Genomic DNA, 22,139 nt, shown 5'->3' with positions numbered 1-22,139 from the left:
CATTCCAATGATGGCACAACTTTCTTACACAGTACCTAAAAGAGAATGTCTATCTTACCTTGCCATGGGAAAACTTTCTCATATTCAATTCCAAGGGGTTGTATGCATCTCATCTTCAAGTATGTATGATGGGAGATCCAGCTAGAGGTCTCTTCAAGGTCCTAGGACCTCATTTCAAACCAATGAATGTTCAAGCCAGGTCTCCTCTCCTGGAATTTCCTTCCTCCTCTCCTCTCCCAAGTTTCCCAGTCTTGGCTCTTCCTCATTCACACATTCCTTCAGAAGATATTCACTGGTCATCTTACTAAGGCTCCATTTAGACCCACTTAGTACAATCATGTTGCTCCTGTGAATTTCTCAACTCACCATTCTGGTTGTACCTATTGAAGTCTGTGGCTCTCCTCATGGACTGCCCTGGTTACTAGCCAACTTATCAGGTGAATGAAACTAAAAGTAGTGATGACGAGAAACCAACTTCACCTCTCAAATACTGAATTGGCTCATCAATAAAAAGAAAGGGTTGGAGTAGCTAATATAGAAAGTTCTGTTTATAACCTGTCTCTTTATCTCCAACTTCTAGTGTCACTGAAGCCTCAAACTTGCAATGTACCATTTTCCAACATGTACTACTTAATACCAAGAGATGCTTATTAAATCAAGAATTGAATCTTTTGAGTTTTCTGGCTTACATTTTCCCAGACTCAAACTAGAATTTTGGTCAGCTCAGGTGAGTCCTGAGGCAGAAGTTTCTTTGAAGAGGTGACTTTCTTCTCAGACTTCTTCTAAACCCTTTTAAGCAAGGATTAAAAATGAGGAAAAAATCAATTTGTGCGGGAACTAAATCCAGGACCTCAGCTTGCTAAGCACACACTACTCTCCTATCCTCTGGAGTACAAGAATTTTAACAATATTTGTATTGTATGTATGTATTAAGGTACTAAGTTTTATAATGTGTAAACTACCAAATCTCAATGGCATAACTCAATAGAAATATCTACCTCACTCATATTAAGTCAAATTGTCAGTAATAGAAAGTTGAGAAAGGTGGAGAAGACTCTGCTCTGCAAAACTTTTCAGGGGATCAGCAAACAAAGGCCCTACAATTTTTAATGTGTAGCTTCCAAGGTCACCTTGGCTGTCAATATTCAGATGACAATAGAACAGAGAGACTTATTGTCCAGGTGCAGAAGTGGCACATTTCACATCTACCCATTTCTAATTAGCTAGAACTAAGCCACATGGTTACATTTGTATAGAAGGGATGTGGAAAATGTAGCCTCGCTGTGAGAAAAGAGAAAAAAAAATGGATTTGGTGAATAACCAAAATCTTTGCCACACTGAACAGTAGTGTTAAAATACTTGAAGGTCCTTTGTGTGAGATAATGAAAGCTACTATTTTTGCAAGTTATCTTTTATTTTCTGTTCTCTTTCTAATGAATAGAAAATATTTATTTAATGACTTGTCTTTTAATATGTTGTCAAAATAGTTTTATAAAACAATAAGTTAACTGTACTGATGGTGTCATGCAGCAAGAATATTTAGCCTGGATCTTTTTAGTGAAGCCAGAGCTGGGTCTTAAGCAGAGCTGGTAATAAAGCAGGCAAAAATAAATAGATATATAGATAGATAAAAAGCAGGAAGTACAGCTAGGAAAAAATTGCAGAAATTACAGAAAAGTGACAGCACACAAAAAAATTAGGAAAGTATAAAAAGCAGGGTATGAAGTGGACATAGTTTAATGATGCATACAACAAATGGAAGATGGGAATCAGGCTGGGCATTATCTTCTGCTTTAAGCAACTTAGCTTTATGTTGAAACTAACACTTTCCAAAGAAAGCTTTTGCCATGGCATAGGTAAATTTATATAAAAGGTGGAAAACACATTTGATACACATACTAGGCTATCCAAAGTTTGTTTTTCACTTCAGTATTTTTATTAAACATTAATTTTTTTATTTTTTAATATTTAATTGATTTTATTTTTTAAATACAGGACAGTGGAATGCATTCCAATTCTTATTACACATATAGACCACAATTTCTCATATCTCTGTTTGTATATAAAGTATGTTCACGCCAATTCATGTCTTCATACATGTACTTTGGATAATGATGTCTACCAAGTATATCATATATGTCATATAAGCAAATATTTGTTGATTCAATAAATATTTGTTCAGCATCATGCATAAGCCCAGAGGCACACAGGGGGATGCAGTAATGAACAAGAAAGTTCTCTCCTCTGGCTCTTACAACCCAGCTTCTGTATACTGCAAATCCTCCAGAGGCGGCAGAGGTCAGTATTAGGATGACCATCCTTTGTGTTGATGGTCATCTCTATCTAGGGAACACTTTGGAAATAGCTAGGGATAAAATTATCTAGCAAATGCAGAATTGAGAAGTCAGTATAGAATAAACAAACCACACAGAAGGTAAATGCAGTGGTCCAAGAGAAAGGTGATGAATATCTCTCCTGAAGCTCTCAATTATATCTTAAGGATCTTTCTATCCATTGCCACTGCCCTTATCTTCCCTACTCTCATCCCCCAAGCCTTTGGTCAATTATCCCCTGATTCATAAAACATTTTCTCCATGTTCTAGCCAGTGTTAGGTACATCTTCCTCCCAATTCCCACAGTACTCTGGACATCTCTCTATAATACATCTCTCTTTCTAATGGATAGTCAGTTTGCAGTCTATTGTGAGCACCTTGTGTCTTCTGGCAGAGCATTAGCTAACACAGGCAACCCATTGAGGCTTGGTTTAGGTTAAAATCCAAAATTTTTTTTAAAAAGTTAAATAACAATAAAAACAAACCTTTCAGATAAACTTAAATATCCCATATCTGTTATCATTATCACATCTTCCTAGTGGCTTAACCATTTTATCATTATAAAATGCCCCTTTTTACTTCTGATTACAGTTTGGTTTAAAGTTTATTAATACAGCCAATCCAGCTTTCTTAGGGCTACTGTTTACTTTTTTAAATTTTATTCTTCTTTTTAGTGGTACAGGGATTGAGCCCAAGGCCTCACACATGCTATGTGAACACTCTGCCACTGAGCTACGTACCAAGCCCTTGATTGCTGTTTTTATGATCTTTTTCCATTCTTTCCAATTTAACTTACTTGGATCTGTGACTATGAAGTATGTCTCCAGTGGACAACATATGGGTGGATTTAATTTTGTTTTTATTTAGCTTGTTACTCTGCCACTTGATTGAATTGGTTGATCCATAATTTTACAGTTGTGATTAAAGGAGTTGGATTTGTGTCTGCCACTTTAACTTTTACTTTTTGTATGTCTCACTCATGTCCTTTTTGTTCCCCTATTTTCATTTAGTGCTTTCTTTTCCATGACATGTATATTTTCTAGTGTGGCAATTTTCTACAATGGATATATTTCAATGATTTTCATATTTTTTAATGTTTTCTTTGTGATGATTCTAGGGCTTAACATAAATAGTGTGTGTGTGTGTGTGTGTGTGTTAACTTTTCAAAATTGTTTCAGATTTATACAAACTTAAATTCAGTGAGATATAGCTGAGCTGTTCTCATCTATTTAACTCACAGTACAGAGTCTCTCCTTAGAGAATGCAGCCTTTACTATCTACCCTGGAATGACAGTGGCTGTAGCAAGTCTCTTACTATCTTTTTCCCTAATCTGTTAAGCTATCTGCTTTTATTGGTATCAGTCCCAGCAGCTGGTCTCCACTATTTATTGGCTCTATTGGTTTTGACAGTACCCTGGGGCACAAGTTGTTCCACAATTTGATCCAATCAAATTCATGATCCTTGACATAAGTAGTGTTTTGAGGCCAGTTTTTTGAGGTTCTGACCCCAAGAGGACTCTTCTTAGCTTATTTCCCTGGTTCTCTTTAATGAACTGACAACTGCCCACCGTTTAGCTTGTTTTTGTGAAGAACCAATCCCCTCTGAATTGTTTACCAGCAAAATCTCCATGGTTTCCAAAGGTATCCTGAAGCCTTACACTTTCCTGCTCTCCATTCCAAATACAATCAATTCCCTTAGTGAATCCTTTACTAATCTGTGTTTTTATGATCAATCCTTCTTCCTGGGCAAAGCCAATAAGCTACTGTTTCTGAGCTGGGTGCAGAATGTGGCCTCACTCTCTAGATGGGACATGAGCAGAGTTTTATGAGCAGGGATGTGGGTGGGACAGTAGCTTCCGGTTTTCCTCTTCCTCCACAGAAACCATATCCTGCTAGTGAGCTGGGGTAAGGACAACTGGGGCTGCAGTATTTCCAGCATGCCAAGCCTAGTGAAGAGGTTCCACTTTAAGAGTGGGTGTTCAGAGGAAGAAGGGAACTCCCAATCTCTCAGACATACTTGCAAGGAATTTAGCCTCTGCAAAATAGACCTGGGGTGATAAGAAAGGCATGCTTCTCTCAGGGAATGTATCATAGTCCTGGACTGGATCAGGGGAGAGGAAGCCCCATCCACTTAGCTATACCTGCTCAGAAGGGAAATTTTTTCATGCTGAGCTGGAAGGTGGAGGAGTGGAGGGAGAGAATGGGTCACGGCTTGGTGCCACAGTCTCTCACTGTTTTCACAGCCTCTCATTATTTTCACAGTCTCTTTTAGGTTATTCAGTAGGTCATCTTGAACAGACCTTTCTTCATTTGCTATATGCCCTTAAAGCAATTTCCAGACACTTTAAAAAGTTTCATTTTGATTATTTTATCAGATTTTTTTTTTTAATTTTTAAAAAGCATCTATGGAGTTCTTTATGTGACCATTAGGGAAATGGTCTCTCCTGCCACTATTTTTTTTTAAATCAGCTTCTGTATCTTGATACAGTACAATATTTAAAATAAATCTCTTATTCCACATATTTTGCAGTAGTTTTGCATCCCTGTAAAAACTTCACTTGTACAATGTAAGTGGAGATTCATTCCCCAAATGCCAGTATCTTTGAAAGTTTGTGTTCTCAGAGGAGCACCTATATGTTAATTCTTGATCATAATGTGGAAAACTCTGTATGTAGTCCACTTCAGAAAGGAACATGATCTCCTTATTTCCAGTGCTCTGGGGTTCCTTTGGCATTTCAACATCATGCTGAACTTTCTGCTCTTGTAGAGTGACCAAGGCCTGAAAGCCTCCTCATCTGGACTTTCCTTTCCAAGGAATGACCCAGCAGCATGATGGAATGAATGTGCATGTTACATGGGATACCTCATTCTGACAACAATAGGTTACTTGTGAATGGGTGGTAAATCAACAGAATTCTCTTGGTTTTCTCAGTCTTTTGAATTTATTTTGAAGCATGCACTCTACCACTAAGCTATATCCCCAACCCTTTTCATTTTTTTGTTATATACCCAAGAACCTAGAGCAGAACCAGAGTCTGCAACCCAAGTTCCCCAAAGTGCTGAGATGGTGTGTTGTTATGGTTAGGATAGTCATGTGGGCTCCTCATTCCATCTTCCTTAGGAGATCTCATTCTAGAACTTACAGTATCTCTTACCTTTCTCTCCAATTAACCTTGATCTATGAAATGTTTTTCTCAGCTCCAAAAGACACTATTTTTTTTTATTCCAAAATAAGTATCTCCCATCACTACTAGTATCCAAAGCCACCACATTTTCTTTGTCTCGTTCTCCACCACTACATTTCTTTGATGATTAGTAACAACTCTCAGCCCTATCACCTCCCCAGCCTCTCTCTTCTTAAATCCTGTTGGCCTAATAAAATGGCAGTTATAATAGGCTGATAAAAACCACTTGCTCAAGTTGTCTTGTGAGACTCCCCATACACAGTGATCTATTTCAACCCTCAATAACTATTGAGCCCCTGCATGTCTCTCTTCTTTCTTACACTTTCTGTCTTGTTACTGGACCCTCAGTCTTCTAATGCCCCCTATGTATAGGTATTGAACAAGACTGTGTGTGTGTGTGTGTGTGTGTGTGTGTGCATATATTCTCTTCTCTTTTCTCCTTCCCAAAAGGTTTCTCTAAAAGTAGCACTATCCATTCTAACAGCTTCAACAGTCATCTCTAGTCAGAAGATATCATGAAAATTCTAATATTTAATGAGATTTGCAACAAGTAAATATGTTGCACATGTATATCTTATTTAATTTTCAAAGTAACATTTGTTGGTCCCATTTTATCCTTGATACATTTAACATCCAGGGAAACTAAGTGATTTGCACAAGGTCACATAGTCAGCAAATGAAATCAGTGCCTGGATTTAAGCCCAGGCAGCCTGACACCTGTGCACATCTTCTCCATCATTATGCTCCATCAAGGCTGGACTCTAATTCAACCTCCTTCCGAAAGGCACTCCTGATCACTTAATGTGATAGGATCGCATTTGTGTCTTCCATATGTCATTTACATTATCAGTACATCATGGTCATTTGCACACACACACACTTTAATAGGACTTTGGACACCCCATTGCACCATTGACTCTGGGAGAAAGATTGTATTTACTGATTTCATATCACCTTTCATGTTAGCCTATGACAACTGGCAAAGGAACTGACAAATTGAGTGGAAGATAAATCATCTGCTTCTCCCAGTAGGTCCAAGCACCTATTTATATCCAGATGTGATAAGAGTGCAAGAAGAAAACAAACTTCAAGGTGTCACCAGGCTCCAAGTGACTAATCACTCTGGGCAAGGTGGCTTAAGCTCTGTTTATTTTGAAAGATGTGTAAGGAAAGGTAGAACAAACCACCATGTATTACAGATCATAGTGCTGTGTCTGCAGCAATGATGCATGCTTAATTAATACAAACTTATTAAGCAAGATGTTATGCTTCATCTACTTTAATAGGACAAAAATCCCGTATTTCAAAATAACTATCCAATCTCACATTGAGAAATCCTTTCCAAGAGGTGTGACTGACTTCAACTCTAAATAAAGGAATGTGGTAAATGAGTCACTTTCCATCTGTTAAGGAAAACACCAAGAAAATTTTTTGTTCTCTATGAAGGTCTCTCATGTTCTTGCTGTGAAATAAAATTTAAATTAAATAAGACAGGAAAATAGACATTATTTGGGGCTGATAAACTTTGAAAACTTCTCCTTTGTTATAAAACATGTCAAGGGAGAATAAAGAACAAAGTTTCCCAGGCCCAGCCTGTGCAACCAACGGAGGGCCTTATTTACATCTAGTTGAACTATCTGTTCAACTAAGAGAGAGGAAGCTTGCCTCAGAGCCTATTCAAGCAGAAAGTACCCATGGATTTCATGGGAAATGCTCTATTTTATTTGGGCATATGCGGAGTTTAGAGATGAAATGTGGGCAGGAAAGGAGAAAGAGAAAATCTGCTGACCCTCAGAGGCCGACCTTGAACATCCTACATGTTTATTGCCCTACAAGCACTTATATAACTTAGCCATCCTCTAGATCAGCCAAAAAGGGTTATTTGTGAGCAGGTTACAATAAGGTTCTGAGTAGTGCCCATAAAAGAACTGTGACCCAAAATTCTGTTCCAAGACTGTCACTCTTTGTTTGCTCTTTGTAATTTGTCCCTTATCACATTGACCTTCAAGCACAAGAGGAATTATGCTTCATTGTAGAAAATTGGTTGAACAGGTGTATCATGATCTATTTATTCAACCATTCATTGTTTGATACAAGTTATTTCCATATACTGGCTGTTATAAATTACTTCCATGAATATGGGGATCCAGATGTATCTTCTAAGCACAGACTTCATTTTCTTGCACTCAGAAATGGGATTGATGGATTATATATTAGGTCTATTTTTAATATTTTTTTGAGAAATGTACATACTGTTTTCCATATTAATTATACCAATTCATAATCAATAGTATGCAGGAATTTTTTTCCTACACTGTTGCCAAATATGTTATCTCATACTCTTTTGAAAACAGCTACATTACCAAATATGAGATATGGTTTTCCTTTACATTTCTCTGATGATTAGTGATGCTGAACAAAATTTCACGTCTGTTGGGCATTTGCATGTTCTCTTTGGAAAAATACTTTTGAGGACCTTTGCACATTTTTTAATTAGGTTATTTATTTATTTTTGTTGCCTTTGTTGTCTTGCTTTTAAATTGTGTGAGTTCCATCTATGTTTTTACTTTTAGCCCTTTTCAAATATGTTTTCCTGTTCTGTAAGTTTCCTTTATACTTTTTTGATGGTTCCCTTTGATATGAAGAAACCCTTTTGTTTGATTTTTACCATTTGTCTGGTTTTGCTTTTATTACCTGTGCTTTTGCTTTCATATCACAAAATATAATCACCAAAAACAATGTTGTGAAGCTTTTTTTTCAAGAAATTTTATAGTTTCATATGTTACAATTGAGTTTAGAACTCATTTCTAGTACATTTCTAGTTAAAAAAAAAAAAGTTCCAATTTCAAAAAAAAGTAATGTAGAGATCAAAATGTTTATCTACAAGATTTTTTTCATCTATTGTATGCCTTGCAAAAAATACTCCAAGAGACTAAATCACACAGCATTTCTATTTAATACTACTTAATATAATACATCATTCTAAATTAATGTGTTAATTTAGTTTGCATATGTAAACTAAATTAATACATTAAATATTAGTAGATATTTGATGCTTGTAAATCTCTGAAGACTAACATTCCAAGTGGTCAAATGGCTTTTTCATGGATCATTTCCTTAAGAAATAGGGAATCTTCAAATAGACTAATATAGACTGAAGGAAATAATAAATGAATATATAAATATTTATGAAGGACTAAAAATTAATTAAATATCAGCATTAGAAATCATTTGCTCACTCATACATTGAACAACTATTGATTATGTTACTGTCTGCTAAGCAAATAATAATCAGAATGGTCTAGTGCTAACAGTCCATAGAAATGTTAAAATAGAAGAAAAAGGTTTTTTAGCTTATTACTATAAAAAATTGGAAACATATAGAAAAGTAGGAAAATAATATAAAGGATACCCATATAACCTCCATCCAGAGTCAACAATTATTAACATTTTTCTAGAATTGCTCCATGTGTACATGCAATTTGAATGAACAATTTGAAAGAAAATTATAGTTGTCATAACACTTTCCCCCTTAATACTTCAGCATGCATCTACAGGATTAAAATATTATAATATTGCAACCATTTCTAACAAAATTAACAATGCCTATAGTTCATATTGAATTTTCCCACAGTTGTTCAAAACATAGCATTTTCACCTTTTTATCCACACACACATGCAAAAAAATAATAATAATTTAAAAATAGAATCCAATTTGGTTGTTCTTTGTCTTAAGTCTACCCTCTCTACCTGTTTTTTTTTTTCTTTTAATGAGAATTGACTTTCTGAATAGACCAGGCCAATTATCATATAGAAAGTTTCACATCCTGGGTTATCTCATTGTTTTCTTATAATGTCATTTATTGTATAATTATAATTTCTTGTAAAAGACATTAGATATAAGAGCGTGACTAAATTCAGGTTAAATATTTCATAAGTGATGTTGTGTGTTGATTATTACATCAAATTTCATAGGTGATGTTGTGTGTTCATTATTACATCAAAAAAAAGAGTACAGAGTATCTGGTTGTTACAATATTTGTGATGTGTTTTAATTACATGGTTAAAGAACTAACCCCAGGTTTGCGATTAAGGAATAATTTAAGGGATTGTGCTTTGGCATCTTGTGAACACCCTATTCTGCTAACTTTTCATTTAGTGGTTTTCATTTCATTGGTTGAGTTTTTTTTTTCTTGAATCAATTATTTCATTAGACTTTATGAAGTAAACTTTATATTTCTGTTTCTCCTCTTCAATGATCAATTTCCAGTTTTCCCAAGCAGTTTTTCATCTTAAATATGTTATTTAAAATATAAAAGGTCAAAAACCCAAATTTTTAAGTATGACGGGATATTTGTAACGGAGACTTACTCATCTTTGGGTTTTTTCTTGTGTTTTCAGCAAAATGGGAAGCCACATTTTTATGAAAATCTCATTGTTGAATCTTTTGAGGAAGCACCTCTTCATGTTCTGGTTTTCACCTACATGGGATATGGAATTGGAACCTTATTTGGCTATTTCAGAGACTTTTTGAGAAACTGGGGAATAGAAAAATGCAATGCAGCCGTAGAGCGAGAAGAACAAAAGGTATGTATATGCATCTCCCTGGATCTGTGTCCTTGTCTGCTCCGAAATGCTCTCAGAAATGGTGATGCAGAGACAAGACCTAGATGGTCTGGAACTATTCAGGGTAAATTCTACTAATTTCTTTTCCCTAAACCTCACTCTCTGTGTGTTCATGGATTTTTTTTAATTAGAGCTTTATATTTATACAGTAGGTTCTTTACAAGCTCATACATGCATAGAAATTGATAGATTTGTTTTTACAAACATTTTTTTAGCAACTGCTAATTGCCAGACACTGAATGTAAGCTCTTCTATCCATTTAAATGTTTAATTTATATATGTATATATGTCAGGAAAAAGATATCACTTGAAAGATAAAAACATCAAAATATAAGAGTAAGGACACCTGAGATCATACTCTCATCTTCTAACTATAGATTGAATAGTTACACCCTATCCTGAAATAGGAAAGTATATCTGAATGAAATATAATATTTTAATTTCATCTCATCAGTTTCTCAACTTTCCCACTATTGATGCTTTGCACTAGATAATTCTTTGATGTGAGAGGCTCCCCTGTGCATTGTAAGAATTTTAACAGCATACCTGCCTTCACACACTAGATTAATCACTGCCCTCCACAACACACACACACACACACACACACACACTCTCTCACACACACACACACACACATTTGATCATCAAAACTTCCTCCTGACAGTACCAAATGTCTCATGGGATACAAAATCAGCCATGATTTAGAACCACTGATGTAGTCACTCTTTATAATTAACCTATAAAAGCCTACATCATCTGGTGTTTGCAAAGAGTTAGAGAACAACCTGGAAAATATTCAGAGCTCTACAAAAAACCCTGCATTGTGTTAATACATTTTTCAAATTGGTTCAAAATATTTATGATGCCATGAATCTCTTTTTTCCAAAACTTGCTTTTGGATATTGTGAATATTGCCATGAACATAGGTGAGACATGAATGTCAGTGTAACAAGAGACTCTCAACTCATGTGATTTATCAAGTACTACCATTGGTAAGATAAACATTTATCACACTAACACACCCATGAATAAATCATATGGATCACTTCTTTTGGAATTTCCTTAAGCGAAGTGTATCACTTCAGAAGAAAATCAGACTCAGTTCCATGATTATAATCCCTGTTGACCTTTACAAATATTTTAGCACATGTTAGGGGTGATCTACATAGAAGAAAATATAGGGCATGCCATCAGAAAATTTGAATTCCAGTATACAAACAAGTAATCCATTTGCTCAAAAGTGATGCTAGGGAACAGAGATGTGGCTCACAGGGATCTTTACCCTGTGACTCTCTTAGGAAATGAGGAAGTCTTGATGCTGAGGCCTGACTGAGGAGCAGGAGTTTGCCAAGTAAGCAAGGATGCAAAGGAAAACATTCTCAAAAGAGGGCATTGCTTATGCCAAGGTGTGTGTCCACTCATTAATCAAGCCAGTTTCTTTTTGAGCATGGGTTTTTGTGCTGTGGACTGTGCTACAATCTGGGGATACCAGAATAACCAAGTCGGGCATAGTTCCTGCACTCAGAGACTAAATTATAAAAAAGCAACAGCATTAGGGGAGGAAAGAGACATGCCTAACTTGAACCTTCTGCTCAGTGAAGCCTTCTGGGAGGGACAGAAAGTTGAAGTGAGATCTGAAGACTGAAGAGCAAGCAGTAAGGCAAAGGGTGAGGCAAGACCCAGTGGGGAGGGGCAAGGATTCTTTAGGGAGAAGGCATGTGGACAAGATGGTCCAGGGTAAGAGAAAGTATTGTGTATTCAAGGAATTCCAATGACTGGAGTGTTGTGAGTGGGAGCAAGAGTATGTGAGGAGGAAGACTGAGAGGCAAGCAGGGGCTGGAGTATAATGGGTTTTTATAAGCCATGGACATATATTGTAGAAACAGCGAGAAAGTGTTGAACAACTTCAGACAGAAGAATGCAAATTGGTATATGTAAAAAGATCATTCACTGTACTATGAGAAATAGGTTGCAGAAAGTCAACATAGAAATGAAAACCTGGGCAAGAAACTTATACTGAAACCAAGGTAGTAATAGTAGGGGTGGTGATTAGGCCAAGAGATCTAGAAGAAGTGGAGCTAGAGATGGTCAATTTGACCTGGGAATTTAGGAAGATGGACAAAATCAATGGCAACACTCACATTTATGCAGATGGGCACAAGGTAGTGTCATTAATGAGATGAGAAATAGAGAATAAATATCCAGATGGAGGGGGAAACTGGTCAATTCCTTTTTTGCCAAGTTGAATTAGAAGAGGTGGCAACTAAAAATAGAGATCTGGACCATGAGAGAAAAGTCTCAGATGGACACCATGGCAACTTCAGTGTGTCTTCAGCATACTGACATGAATCAAAGCCAGAGAAGTCAACAAGATCTCCCAGGGCAGGTCTGAAAAGAAAAAAAGAGAGAGAGAGAGAGAGAGAGAGAGAGAGAGAGAGAGAATGAAAAAAAAAATGAACTTCAAGAATTTAGTACATGTCAGGGATGGAATTCCAATTCAGGACTAGAAACAAAGCAACCACAAAGAAAGCTAATGGTAGCTTAGAAAAGAGGTCATTGTGCTTAAAATAGGGAAGAAAGGAAGCAAATCAAAAGGGAACTCATTGTAGAGACATTTAGAAAGTCTTCAAGTCTTGGTGGCTGAATGTGTGGAAGGTAAGATAGGAGAAGGAATACAGGGAGGTTCCAGATTTCTTGCTTGGATTGACATGTGAATGGCAGTGTCAGATCCATCTTATATTGACAAACGATGGTGACAGAACCAAGAAAGGCCCCACAGGGAGCTCTGAAGAAAAAAGGCTCTTCAGAGTCATTCTGAACTGTGGGAAGGAGGCTGGGCATTTGAACTTTGGCATTGATAGGGGTTGCTCCTAAGGATCCTGGCTGAGGAAGATCCCTTCAGGCCCAGGTGATGCTCAGAGAAATTTTTAGCCTCCAATGCTTCCAACAACTAGTGCCTCAGTCTTTGCTGGGCACAAAATCAAGAGCCACTCACAGCTTTGTAGATTCAAACAGCAATCCTTTATTCCCGAACTCACACCGGCCCTGTACAAACACGTTCTGGGGAAATTCAGGTTCTGCCGCAAAATACACGTACTCCCCCAGGCTTTTTATCCCAAATACCTTCTGAATTCCATGAGAACTCAACGTGAACTCAGGCAGCAGGATACGCCCTATTCCCAGCAGGAATAACCTTAAACCTGGAACTGCCCTAAACCCAGATTGTCCTAAATCAAGAACGCCCTAAACCCAAGGAGCGGGATACTTCCTAAAACCTGCAGGATACACCCTAAACCTGGATCCACCCTGGTCCTTGAGCAGGGTCACCTTTCTCAAACATACATGCAATGTCACAGCAAATTTCCAAGGCAAGTCCATTTCCACGAGTCCTTCCTCTAAGCAACATGGGGTACGCTGGCAAGGAAATTTCGATGCGTCATTCCTACTTGGCAATGGCCCTCAGCATCTCCCCGCTTCTGATTAATTAAACAACAAGCAATGTGGCTTAAGGACCGTGCCTGGTAGGTTGTCCAATTCAACATATGGTTCTTACCCGTCATGGGAAAAACTGACCTCTAGGCGTCAGCCTCCTGTCTTAGGTTGATACCACTGCAATCGGATCAAACCTGTCACTGACTACTGGTCCAGCATACAGCCATACTTGTGGATAGGCCTATGCACCAGTGGGGGGGTGAGATTCTTGCCTCACCTCTGTTGGCCCCCAAATTTAGCCTTGGTGCCAGTCGGGGGGTGAGGTTCTTTGCCTCACCTCTGTTGGCCCCCAAATTTTAGACCATCACTAGTAGAAGGGAGGAGGATACAGAAATGCCACAACACCAAGACAATTGATGGCTCCTTTGGAAAAATTGCATCACTGGTGACACCATCAGCAAAGATATGCCAGCACTACCACAATTAACATGGGGTGCACTGGCAAGGAAATTTCGATGCGTCATTCCTACTTGGCAATGGCCCTCAGCAAACTAGGAGAATGGGTAAGTCAGTCCTGAAGGAGGGACTGTGGGCAGCCTATGCTTTAACAGCATTCCAAATTGCTACAAGAACTGCTTAACCCACTTTATATGGGGAAGGCCCTGCCTTAAATAAATTGATAATTTACATTTCTTTACAAAATAAATGGTTTCCATCCTGTTTGATCTTTACAAGGTTGAGAGCATCAATCAATATGCTCACATTGATTGATGGCATACATTTTTATATGGTATATCTTTTATTATTTTTCCCATTTGAAACCCTTAAATGATTCAGAGACTTTTAGAGTGACAGGTTCTGACTAACTGTGATCACTATATTCCTTCTGATGGGACTTGATTATTCTCAATCATGCCTACAGACTGACCCTTTATCCTTTGAATAGTCTTCTTGCTTCCTGTTAATGAACTATCTGAGGCACATCTTGAAGTCTTTTGCTCAAAACAGGAAATATGCTATTTTCCCATTCATCCCTGGTTCTTTTTAGTGGAAAGGAGTATTACATTTTAAAAACTGGTCGCTGAGAATGCAGAATGCATTGCCTGACGAGACAAAACAATCATTGGCAAATTTCCCAGGTGATTTTCACATGCAGCCAAATACTTTAGTACCATGCTTCTCAAACTTTACTAGGCACACAAATTATCTGATGGTCATGTTCAGATGCAGATTCTGTCACATCAAGATTCTGTATCTCTAAATAACCTCCCAAGAGAAGTGATGCTGCTGGTCCAGGGACCACATATTGATCCAATTTGGTGCTATCACCTGACAGCTTGTTAGAACTCTCAGGCCCAGCCCAGCATTTCTGAAGCAGATCCTTTATTTTAACATGATCATTGATGATGTGGACATGCACTAAAGTTTGACGAGCACTTCTATTCTAGAGATTCCTTATTTGAAGTTCACCTGTGATCAGATAAAAAAAGCATCATCCCACGAAGCCTCTAGGTGCTCATCACCTTTCACTTGTACAGCTATTCTACCGTCACTTCCGTAAAATGGAGTCCCAGCCCATCTATACTTTATTTTGGTAGTTTTTTGGATGCCAACCAATCCATATTAGCAGTTGAAAATACAGATTCAGAGCTTCTCAACCATGAGTGCCAACCTTATCTATTCATCTGCCCCAGGAATTTGTCTTTGCCAACTTTTGTCTTCAGTATCACCTCCAAATTGCTCTATCCTACTTCATCCCTAGAGTCTATGTCCCTTGATTTTAGTTTCTTTCTATTCTAAACTCCCCCATGTTCTCTTTTTCTTCCTTGTATCCAGCTTAAATTCCACAGCTTTGATACACCCTCAATTTGATGCACATCCCTGCTTAAGATGACCAATCACCCTTTAAATTCAGCATCACTAGGCCCAAGGTGGCTCAGTGCCTCCTGCCAATCACTCTGCCTTGCCTTGTACATTTAGTCACTACCTTCTTTCCCCTCAAGCCTCCAACATCTCTTGGCCCTATTGACATTCAGCAAATAATTATGTTTCCTACTTCACTGAAAAAATAGAAGAAAGCCAGAACTCCCACCTGCACACTCTCCTCCACCACTTCCTTACTGACACCTGTGCTTACATATTTCACCTTCTACTCCCTTTCCACGGAGAAGGTGGATGGACTCCCTTCCAGGCCAGCCCTCCACCTGTGAACTAGATCCCATTCATCAGCAATCCCTTAGCCTTGACACAATCAAACTCTGCATTCAAGCTTCCCTTCCAAGCCTGTGCCTTTCATAATCTCTCCCAGATTAGTCAGTGATGACTCCACCAGTCCAGGTGCTCTAGACAAAAATGGCTGAAGTCATCCCTGACTTCTCTCTTTGACCCCATCATGTATATAATACATTTTATATATTATCAAATCTACAGGCAATAATAATAGTTCTATGTTTAAAATATATCTATCAGACTACATTTTGCCATACTGCTGCCTCCAGGTTTGTGTTCATTAGCACCTTCTCTTATGTACCCAGTTTCTACTTTTGAACTCTACAACCTTCTCTCAACTGACAAGCACTGTTATTCTTTTAACACCTAACTCTATACAGAACCCTTTCATGCCTTTCCGACTCACGTGGACAAAGAGCCACAGAAGGTTGAGGCTCTGCAGAATACAGCCCCCTCGTGTCTGTAATTTCATTTCCTCTACAACTCTCCCCTACTCTACACTACTTCAAACACTAGGACCTCCTTGCTCTTCTTCAAGCATCACCTACATATACCTTCCTTGGAGATTTTTCACTCCCATTTCCCTCTACCTTGAGTGATCCTCCCTCAGGTATTTGTGTGGCGTATTCCCTCACTCCTTGACTCAAGCATCACAAAAGAATCAAATACCTTTAAATGCAGTAGTAATCACTGACCAGTGAAATCCCCCATCTCCCTTACCAGGGTTGGTTCCAAATATGTTCGGGCCTAAAATCAAATCCACTCTCATAGGGGTGGAGATTTTCTATTAGTGCATCCATCAGAGCAGATCCCATAGGCTGGGAAGACAACTCCAAAATATTAAAGTTCTAAAAATATTTTGCACATTAGGATCATCAATTAAATGAGATCACAACCTCTCACAATGAGTACATGCAGAATCCAGAATTGACTTGGAGATATATATGTGTGTATGTATGTGTGTGTATATACACATATGTATATATGTATGTGTATGTACATATACATATATATAAAACATGTATATATGTAAAATATGCACATACAATATATATATATCATGTATATAATACATTGTATATACTATATATTAGTTATAATGCAATTGACAGTATATTTTTATTATAATTAATGTTATATAGAAGATACCTATGTACAAATAATTTCTGATGTCACCTTCAAAAGTTAGTCAAATTAGGTTTTTTTATTTCTTTTACAGTATAGACCCCTCTGCTTTATTCAGCAACAGGAAATATAGGAAAGTGGGAAGGATGGACTACATTAAATGGTCAAAAGCCAAGCAGTGGAATAGGTGGATTATGACTGCCTTAACAAAGAGCCACTTATCAAATTCTGGTCTTTTTTCTTTTTCCCTTTTCCTTTTATTATGGAAATAATGAGTAAAAGCAACCACTTCCTGTGTCCCAGTCCCTTAGTGCACCTCACTACACTTATTTTCCTTTGCATTCACCCTATCCTTTCCTTAACACAAATGAGATTGTATTACACATAGTGCTGTGCTGTATAACTAACTTCTTTTTTAAAAACCTAACTATAATATATATCTGGATATCTTTTCAGGCCAATACAGGATTACTTCATTCCTTTTAGTAGCTTTATGGTTGTATTATATAATATGAATATAGCATAATTTATTTATGATCCCTTTTTATTATTGTAAATAATTTGTCAATGAGTAACATTTGCATCATTCTAGGATAGTTCCTAGTAGTAGCTTTCTGCCTCAAAGGAATGCATGCTTTAACTTCTGTGAGAAACTGACAAGTTGTCTTTCAGAAAAGCTTGCAGAGCAAGACTCAAGTGATTAATAGCTGAGTGTAGTTCCTTGTCCACATTTGGTATATTGATACTATCAACATTATTTTAAAAATTTTTGCCAATATCATGGGAGAACATTTTTATTCATATTTTATTTCACATCTTCCTGAGTAATAATGAGGCTAAGCTTCTTTTCACATAATTTTTATTTATTCATACTTATTTTTCCTGAATTGTCTATTTAAATTCTTTGCTCAAAATATTATTAAATTTTCTTATTGATTTAGCAGTACTCTCTCTATCCTTATATGGATCATTTATTCTTTAAGAGTATTTTAAATATTTTTCCAATTCTGTTTCTTGGCTCTTGACCTGTATTTTATTTAGCTGTATACAAATTATAAGCTCATTTGTATCAAACATTTCTTTTAGTAACTGGCTCTGTGGTGCAAAACCTCTAGCGAAACCTCTAATGGCTATTCAAACATTTCTTTTATGTTCTCTTTGTTGTTATTGTTTTTTATCTTTGAGAAGAGGGAGATTAGTCATGTTTAGGAAGGTCCTTTTTTCAACTAAAGTCTTGATAAATTTTCCTACAGTTTCAGTCAATACTTTTATGATGTCAGGTATTTATTTTATATATGTATGCACAAATCCATTAGATTTATTTTTATGTGTTGTGAAAAGTACAAGGACTAATTTTTAAAGATATTTCTAGTTGTTCCAGTATCATTAACTATATATTTTTAACCCACTGTCAAAAAATATTGATCAATCCGTCTATTTCTTAGATAACTGTAAGTTTTTAAGTAAATATTAGATTTTTTTCCCTCTGTGTATGCTTGAGAATTAACTAGTCAAGTATTGAATTTTGAAAAAGAGCTTGTCACTTTAACTGGGAATTCATTAAATCTATAAGCTAACTTTATAACATGTAAATCTTCAAAATATTTAGTCTTCTCATTTGGAAAAATTCTTTCCATTTCTTTATGTTTTTCTAATGTTCTTTTAAAAATGTTTTATATTTTTTTAATAAAAGTTTCACCATTTCTTTTTTTGGAACAATTTTTTATGGTATTACTGAGATTATCTTTTTTTCTTCATAACATCTTCTAATTAGTTATTGCTAGCATGTAGAAAGCCTATTGATATTTTCATATTTTAATCTCAAATGTACCACTTTAATGATTTCTCTCCTTTATAGCTTCTCATATAGGTGAATTAAAATTTCTTGAAATTTTTCGTGTCCCACAAAAAAAAATGTAGGTTATCTAGTAGGTGATTATTACAAGATACTTGCTAATTGTGTTAGTTAAGTCCTCTAGTTTTACTTTTTGTCTACTCAAACGTTTTCAATAAATGTGTGTTAATACCTTTTTCATATGTATTTTAGTGTTAACTCTCATATACATAAAAGTTCCTGGTTCTACCAGTTCTTGGTGGATTTTTCCCTCATACATTACTTTTCAAGATATACTCTGTTGCCTGGTTTTAATCGTTATACATCTACTTTTTCTTCACTAGCCATTCCTATCTTTCCATGCTTCACAATTTTCAGAGAATGTTTGCCTCTTATAAGCAGCCTCTATATTGATTTTAAACAAATACTAAAGCTTCTATATTATAATAACATTAAATATTACTTAAAGTATATTAAACCACTGCTTTCATAGGCTAAAAATGGTCTCACACTAGCAATTCCATATGACTAAACCTATCATTTTGTTGACTCATTTTAGACTTATTTCTGCCTTCATTATGTTTTATGTACACATTGTTGTCTTTCTTAAAAAAATATTTCTCCCTTTATACCATGGTCCATTTCTTTGTTTTTCTTTAATTTATATTTTAATATCATTTCACTTATTGTAATGTCCTACAGGTTCATCCATGTGGTTGCAAATGAGAGGATTTTCTTCTTTTTTAAGACTTCATGGTATTCCATCATGTACATATACATTTTCTTTTTCCATTTATCTGCGATGGACACTTGGATTATTTCCATAGCTTGTCTATTGTGAATAATGACAATATGAAGATGAGTATGCATACACTTCTTATAGACACTGATTTCATTTCTTTAGGAATTTTATCCATGAGCGAGATTGCTAGATTATATAGTAGTTGTATTTTTAATTTTTTAATAACTCCATGTTGTTTTGCACAATAGCTGTTATCAATTCACATTCTCACCAAGCATAAGTTTCCTTTTTCTCAAAGTCTTTATCAACCCTTTCTATCTGTTGTCTTTTTAATAACAGTCAATTTAACAAGTGTGAAGTAGTATCTTCCTGTGGTAAATTTTATTTCCTCGATGATTCATAATGCTAAATATTTTTTTCATAAACGTATTAGTCAGTTAGTATGTCTTCACAGAGAAATATCTGTTTGGTTTATTTGCCCATTTTATGGTTATTTTTTAGTTGGGTTGTTATTTTTAATTGGGTTACCTTGCTATTGAGTTGAGTTTATTATATATTTTGGATAATAATCTCTTATCAGATACATGGTATGAAAATATTTTCTAGCATTCCTTTGGTTGATTCTTCACCTGTTGATTATTTCTTCTGCTGAACAGAGGATTTTTAGTTTGACATAATCTTATGTTTTCTTTTTCTTTTTTGGTGTTCTTTTAGGGTCATATCCAAAAAAAAAAAATCATCCTCTGGACAATATTACTGCTACTTATTTATTAGGCCAGCAAAGGGATCTAGCTTCCCAGGTAGTCTCCCTGAATATCAACTTATTCTCGCTCTTCACTCTCAACTTGGAGTTACCCTGAAGTTAGTTTATATTATAAACCAATGTCAAGAAACTTTTCCCCTGTTTTATTTCAGTAGTTCTATAGTATCAGGATTTAAATTTAATTCTTTAATCCAGTTTTAGTTCTTTTTTTGTTTGTTCTTTTTAGTTATTCATGACATAATTATAAAAGCAAGGAATATCTTGTTATAATTCAGTCCCCAGTACCTCTTGTTGAGTTCATTGTTTATGACATGAGATGAGGTTCCAGTTTCATTCTTCTCCCTATGGACATCTAGTTTTCCCACCACCATTTATTGAAGAGATTGTCTTTCCCCGTTATGTGTTCTTGGCACCTGTGTCAATGGGTCATAAATGTGTAGACTTATATCTGGGCTCTCTATTCTGTTCCATTGGCCTATATGTCTGTTTTTATGACAGTACCATGCTGTTGCTATTACTATTACTTTGTGGTATATTTTGAAACCCAGTATAATATCCTCTCAGTTATTCAGAAAAGTCTGTGGTTATTAAACCCATGACAGTGTACATATAAGGGAATGTGTTTCTATGTTTCTATCATTTGATTATTGATTTGGCTGAGTATAGGATTTTAAGTTCAAAATAATTTGTCCTCAAAATCTTTTCTACCATTGTCATCAAAGAAAAGTCTAAAGCAATTTAACTCTTATTCCCTTATGTAAAAACTGCTTTACCTCCTATAGGAAACCTTTTTGGGACTTTTCTCTTTACCCTTGGAGATTTGGAGTTGAAGTAGGATGTATCTGGATGTGAAACTATTCCTTTTCTCTAAACAGTACTTGATGGGCTCTTTATATCTTACCTTTCAATCCTTTCTTCATCTCTAGAAAATTTCACTCTTTCTTCCTTCTCCTACTGTACCTTCTTTTCCTCATCCTTCTATTCATCTCCTTAATTGCCTGGTTTGAATTTTGTCATGCCAGTTACTGAGACATTGAATCTTTTGTATCAATCCATCATATCCCTTAACTTTTTTTTCATATTTTCTTTTCTCTTTGTCCCTTTTTCCACTATGTTCTAGGAAACTTAGTCAATTTAATATTGAAGCTTATTAATTTTCTTTTGGGCTATAGCCATTATACTCTTGAACTGTTTTATCCTTTTAATACATGCACTGTTCTGTTATGTCTCTATATATTGAGGCACTGCTCTTCCTTTTAGTTTCTACTGCCCATCACAAAGCTTCATCCTCCGGACAATATTACTGCTACTTATTTATTAGGCCAGCAAAGGGATCTAGCTTCCCAGTTAGTTTCCCTGAATATCAACTTATTCTAGCTCTTTACTCTCAACTTGGAGTTACCCTGAAGTTAATTTATATTCATACCATTCTTCCCCAAAATGTTTCAAACTATGGTATCTTATGGTTTTATTTCTCTAGATTTTATTTATGTTCTGTCCTTTGTGATTCTTCTGATTTATTGATGATATTTTTATAATCCTTTTAGGCATTTGTAACTACATTTGGCTTTATTAAATGTTTAATTTTATCTCATTTTATAGAACTTTTATAGGAGTGAAAGGATCCATATAAGTACTGAGTCTGTCATCTTTATTCTGTCCCCATCTGTGTTAGTCAGCTTTCCATTGCTGTGACAAAATACCTGAGAAAATCAACTTAGAAGTAAACTGACTCACAGTTTCAGAAATTTTAGCACATGATCACTTGGTCCCATTGCTTTGAGTCTGAGGCGAGACAGAAAAACATGTCAGGGAGCACATGATACAAGGTTGTTCTCCTCATGGTGACTAGGAAGCAAAAACAGAGAGA

The 22,139-nt window shown here is 36.0% G+C and overlaps 1 protein-coding gene across 1 annotated transcript in view; it reads left to right on the top strand.

The window, feature by feature from the left end:
- Sptlc3 (serine palmitoyltransferase long chain base subunit 3) overlaps window positions 1–22,139 on the top strand; it is a 136,892-nt gene that overhangs the window by 25,764 nt on the left and 88,989 nt on the right. The window contains exon 2 of the mRNA XM_026397657.2: window positions 9,920–10,105. Coding sequence (XP_026253442.1) covers window positions 9,920–10,105 — 186 coding nt within the window. The remainder of the gene's footprint in view (window positions 1–9,919; window positions 10,106–22,139) is intronic.

The sequence above is a fragment of the Urocitellus parryii genome, chromosome 6 (genome assembly GCF_045843805.1).
Source record: "Urocitellus parryii isolate mUroPar1 chromosome 6, mUroPar1.hap1, whole genome shotgun sequence".
NCBI lineage: Eukaryota > Metazoa > Chordata > Mammalia > Rodentia > Sciuridae > Urocitellus > Urocitellus parryii.
This window is presented reverse-complemented; position numbering and strand designations above follow the sequence as displayed.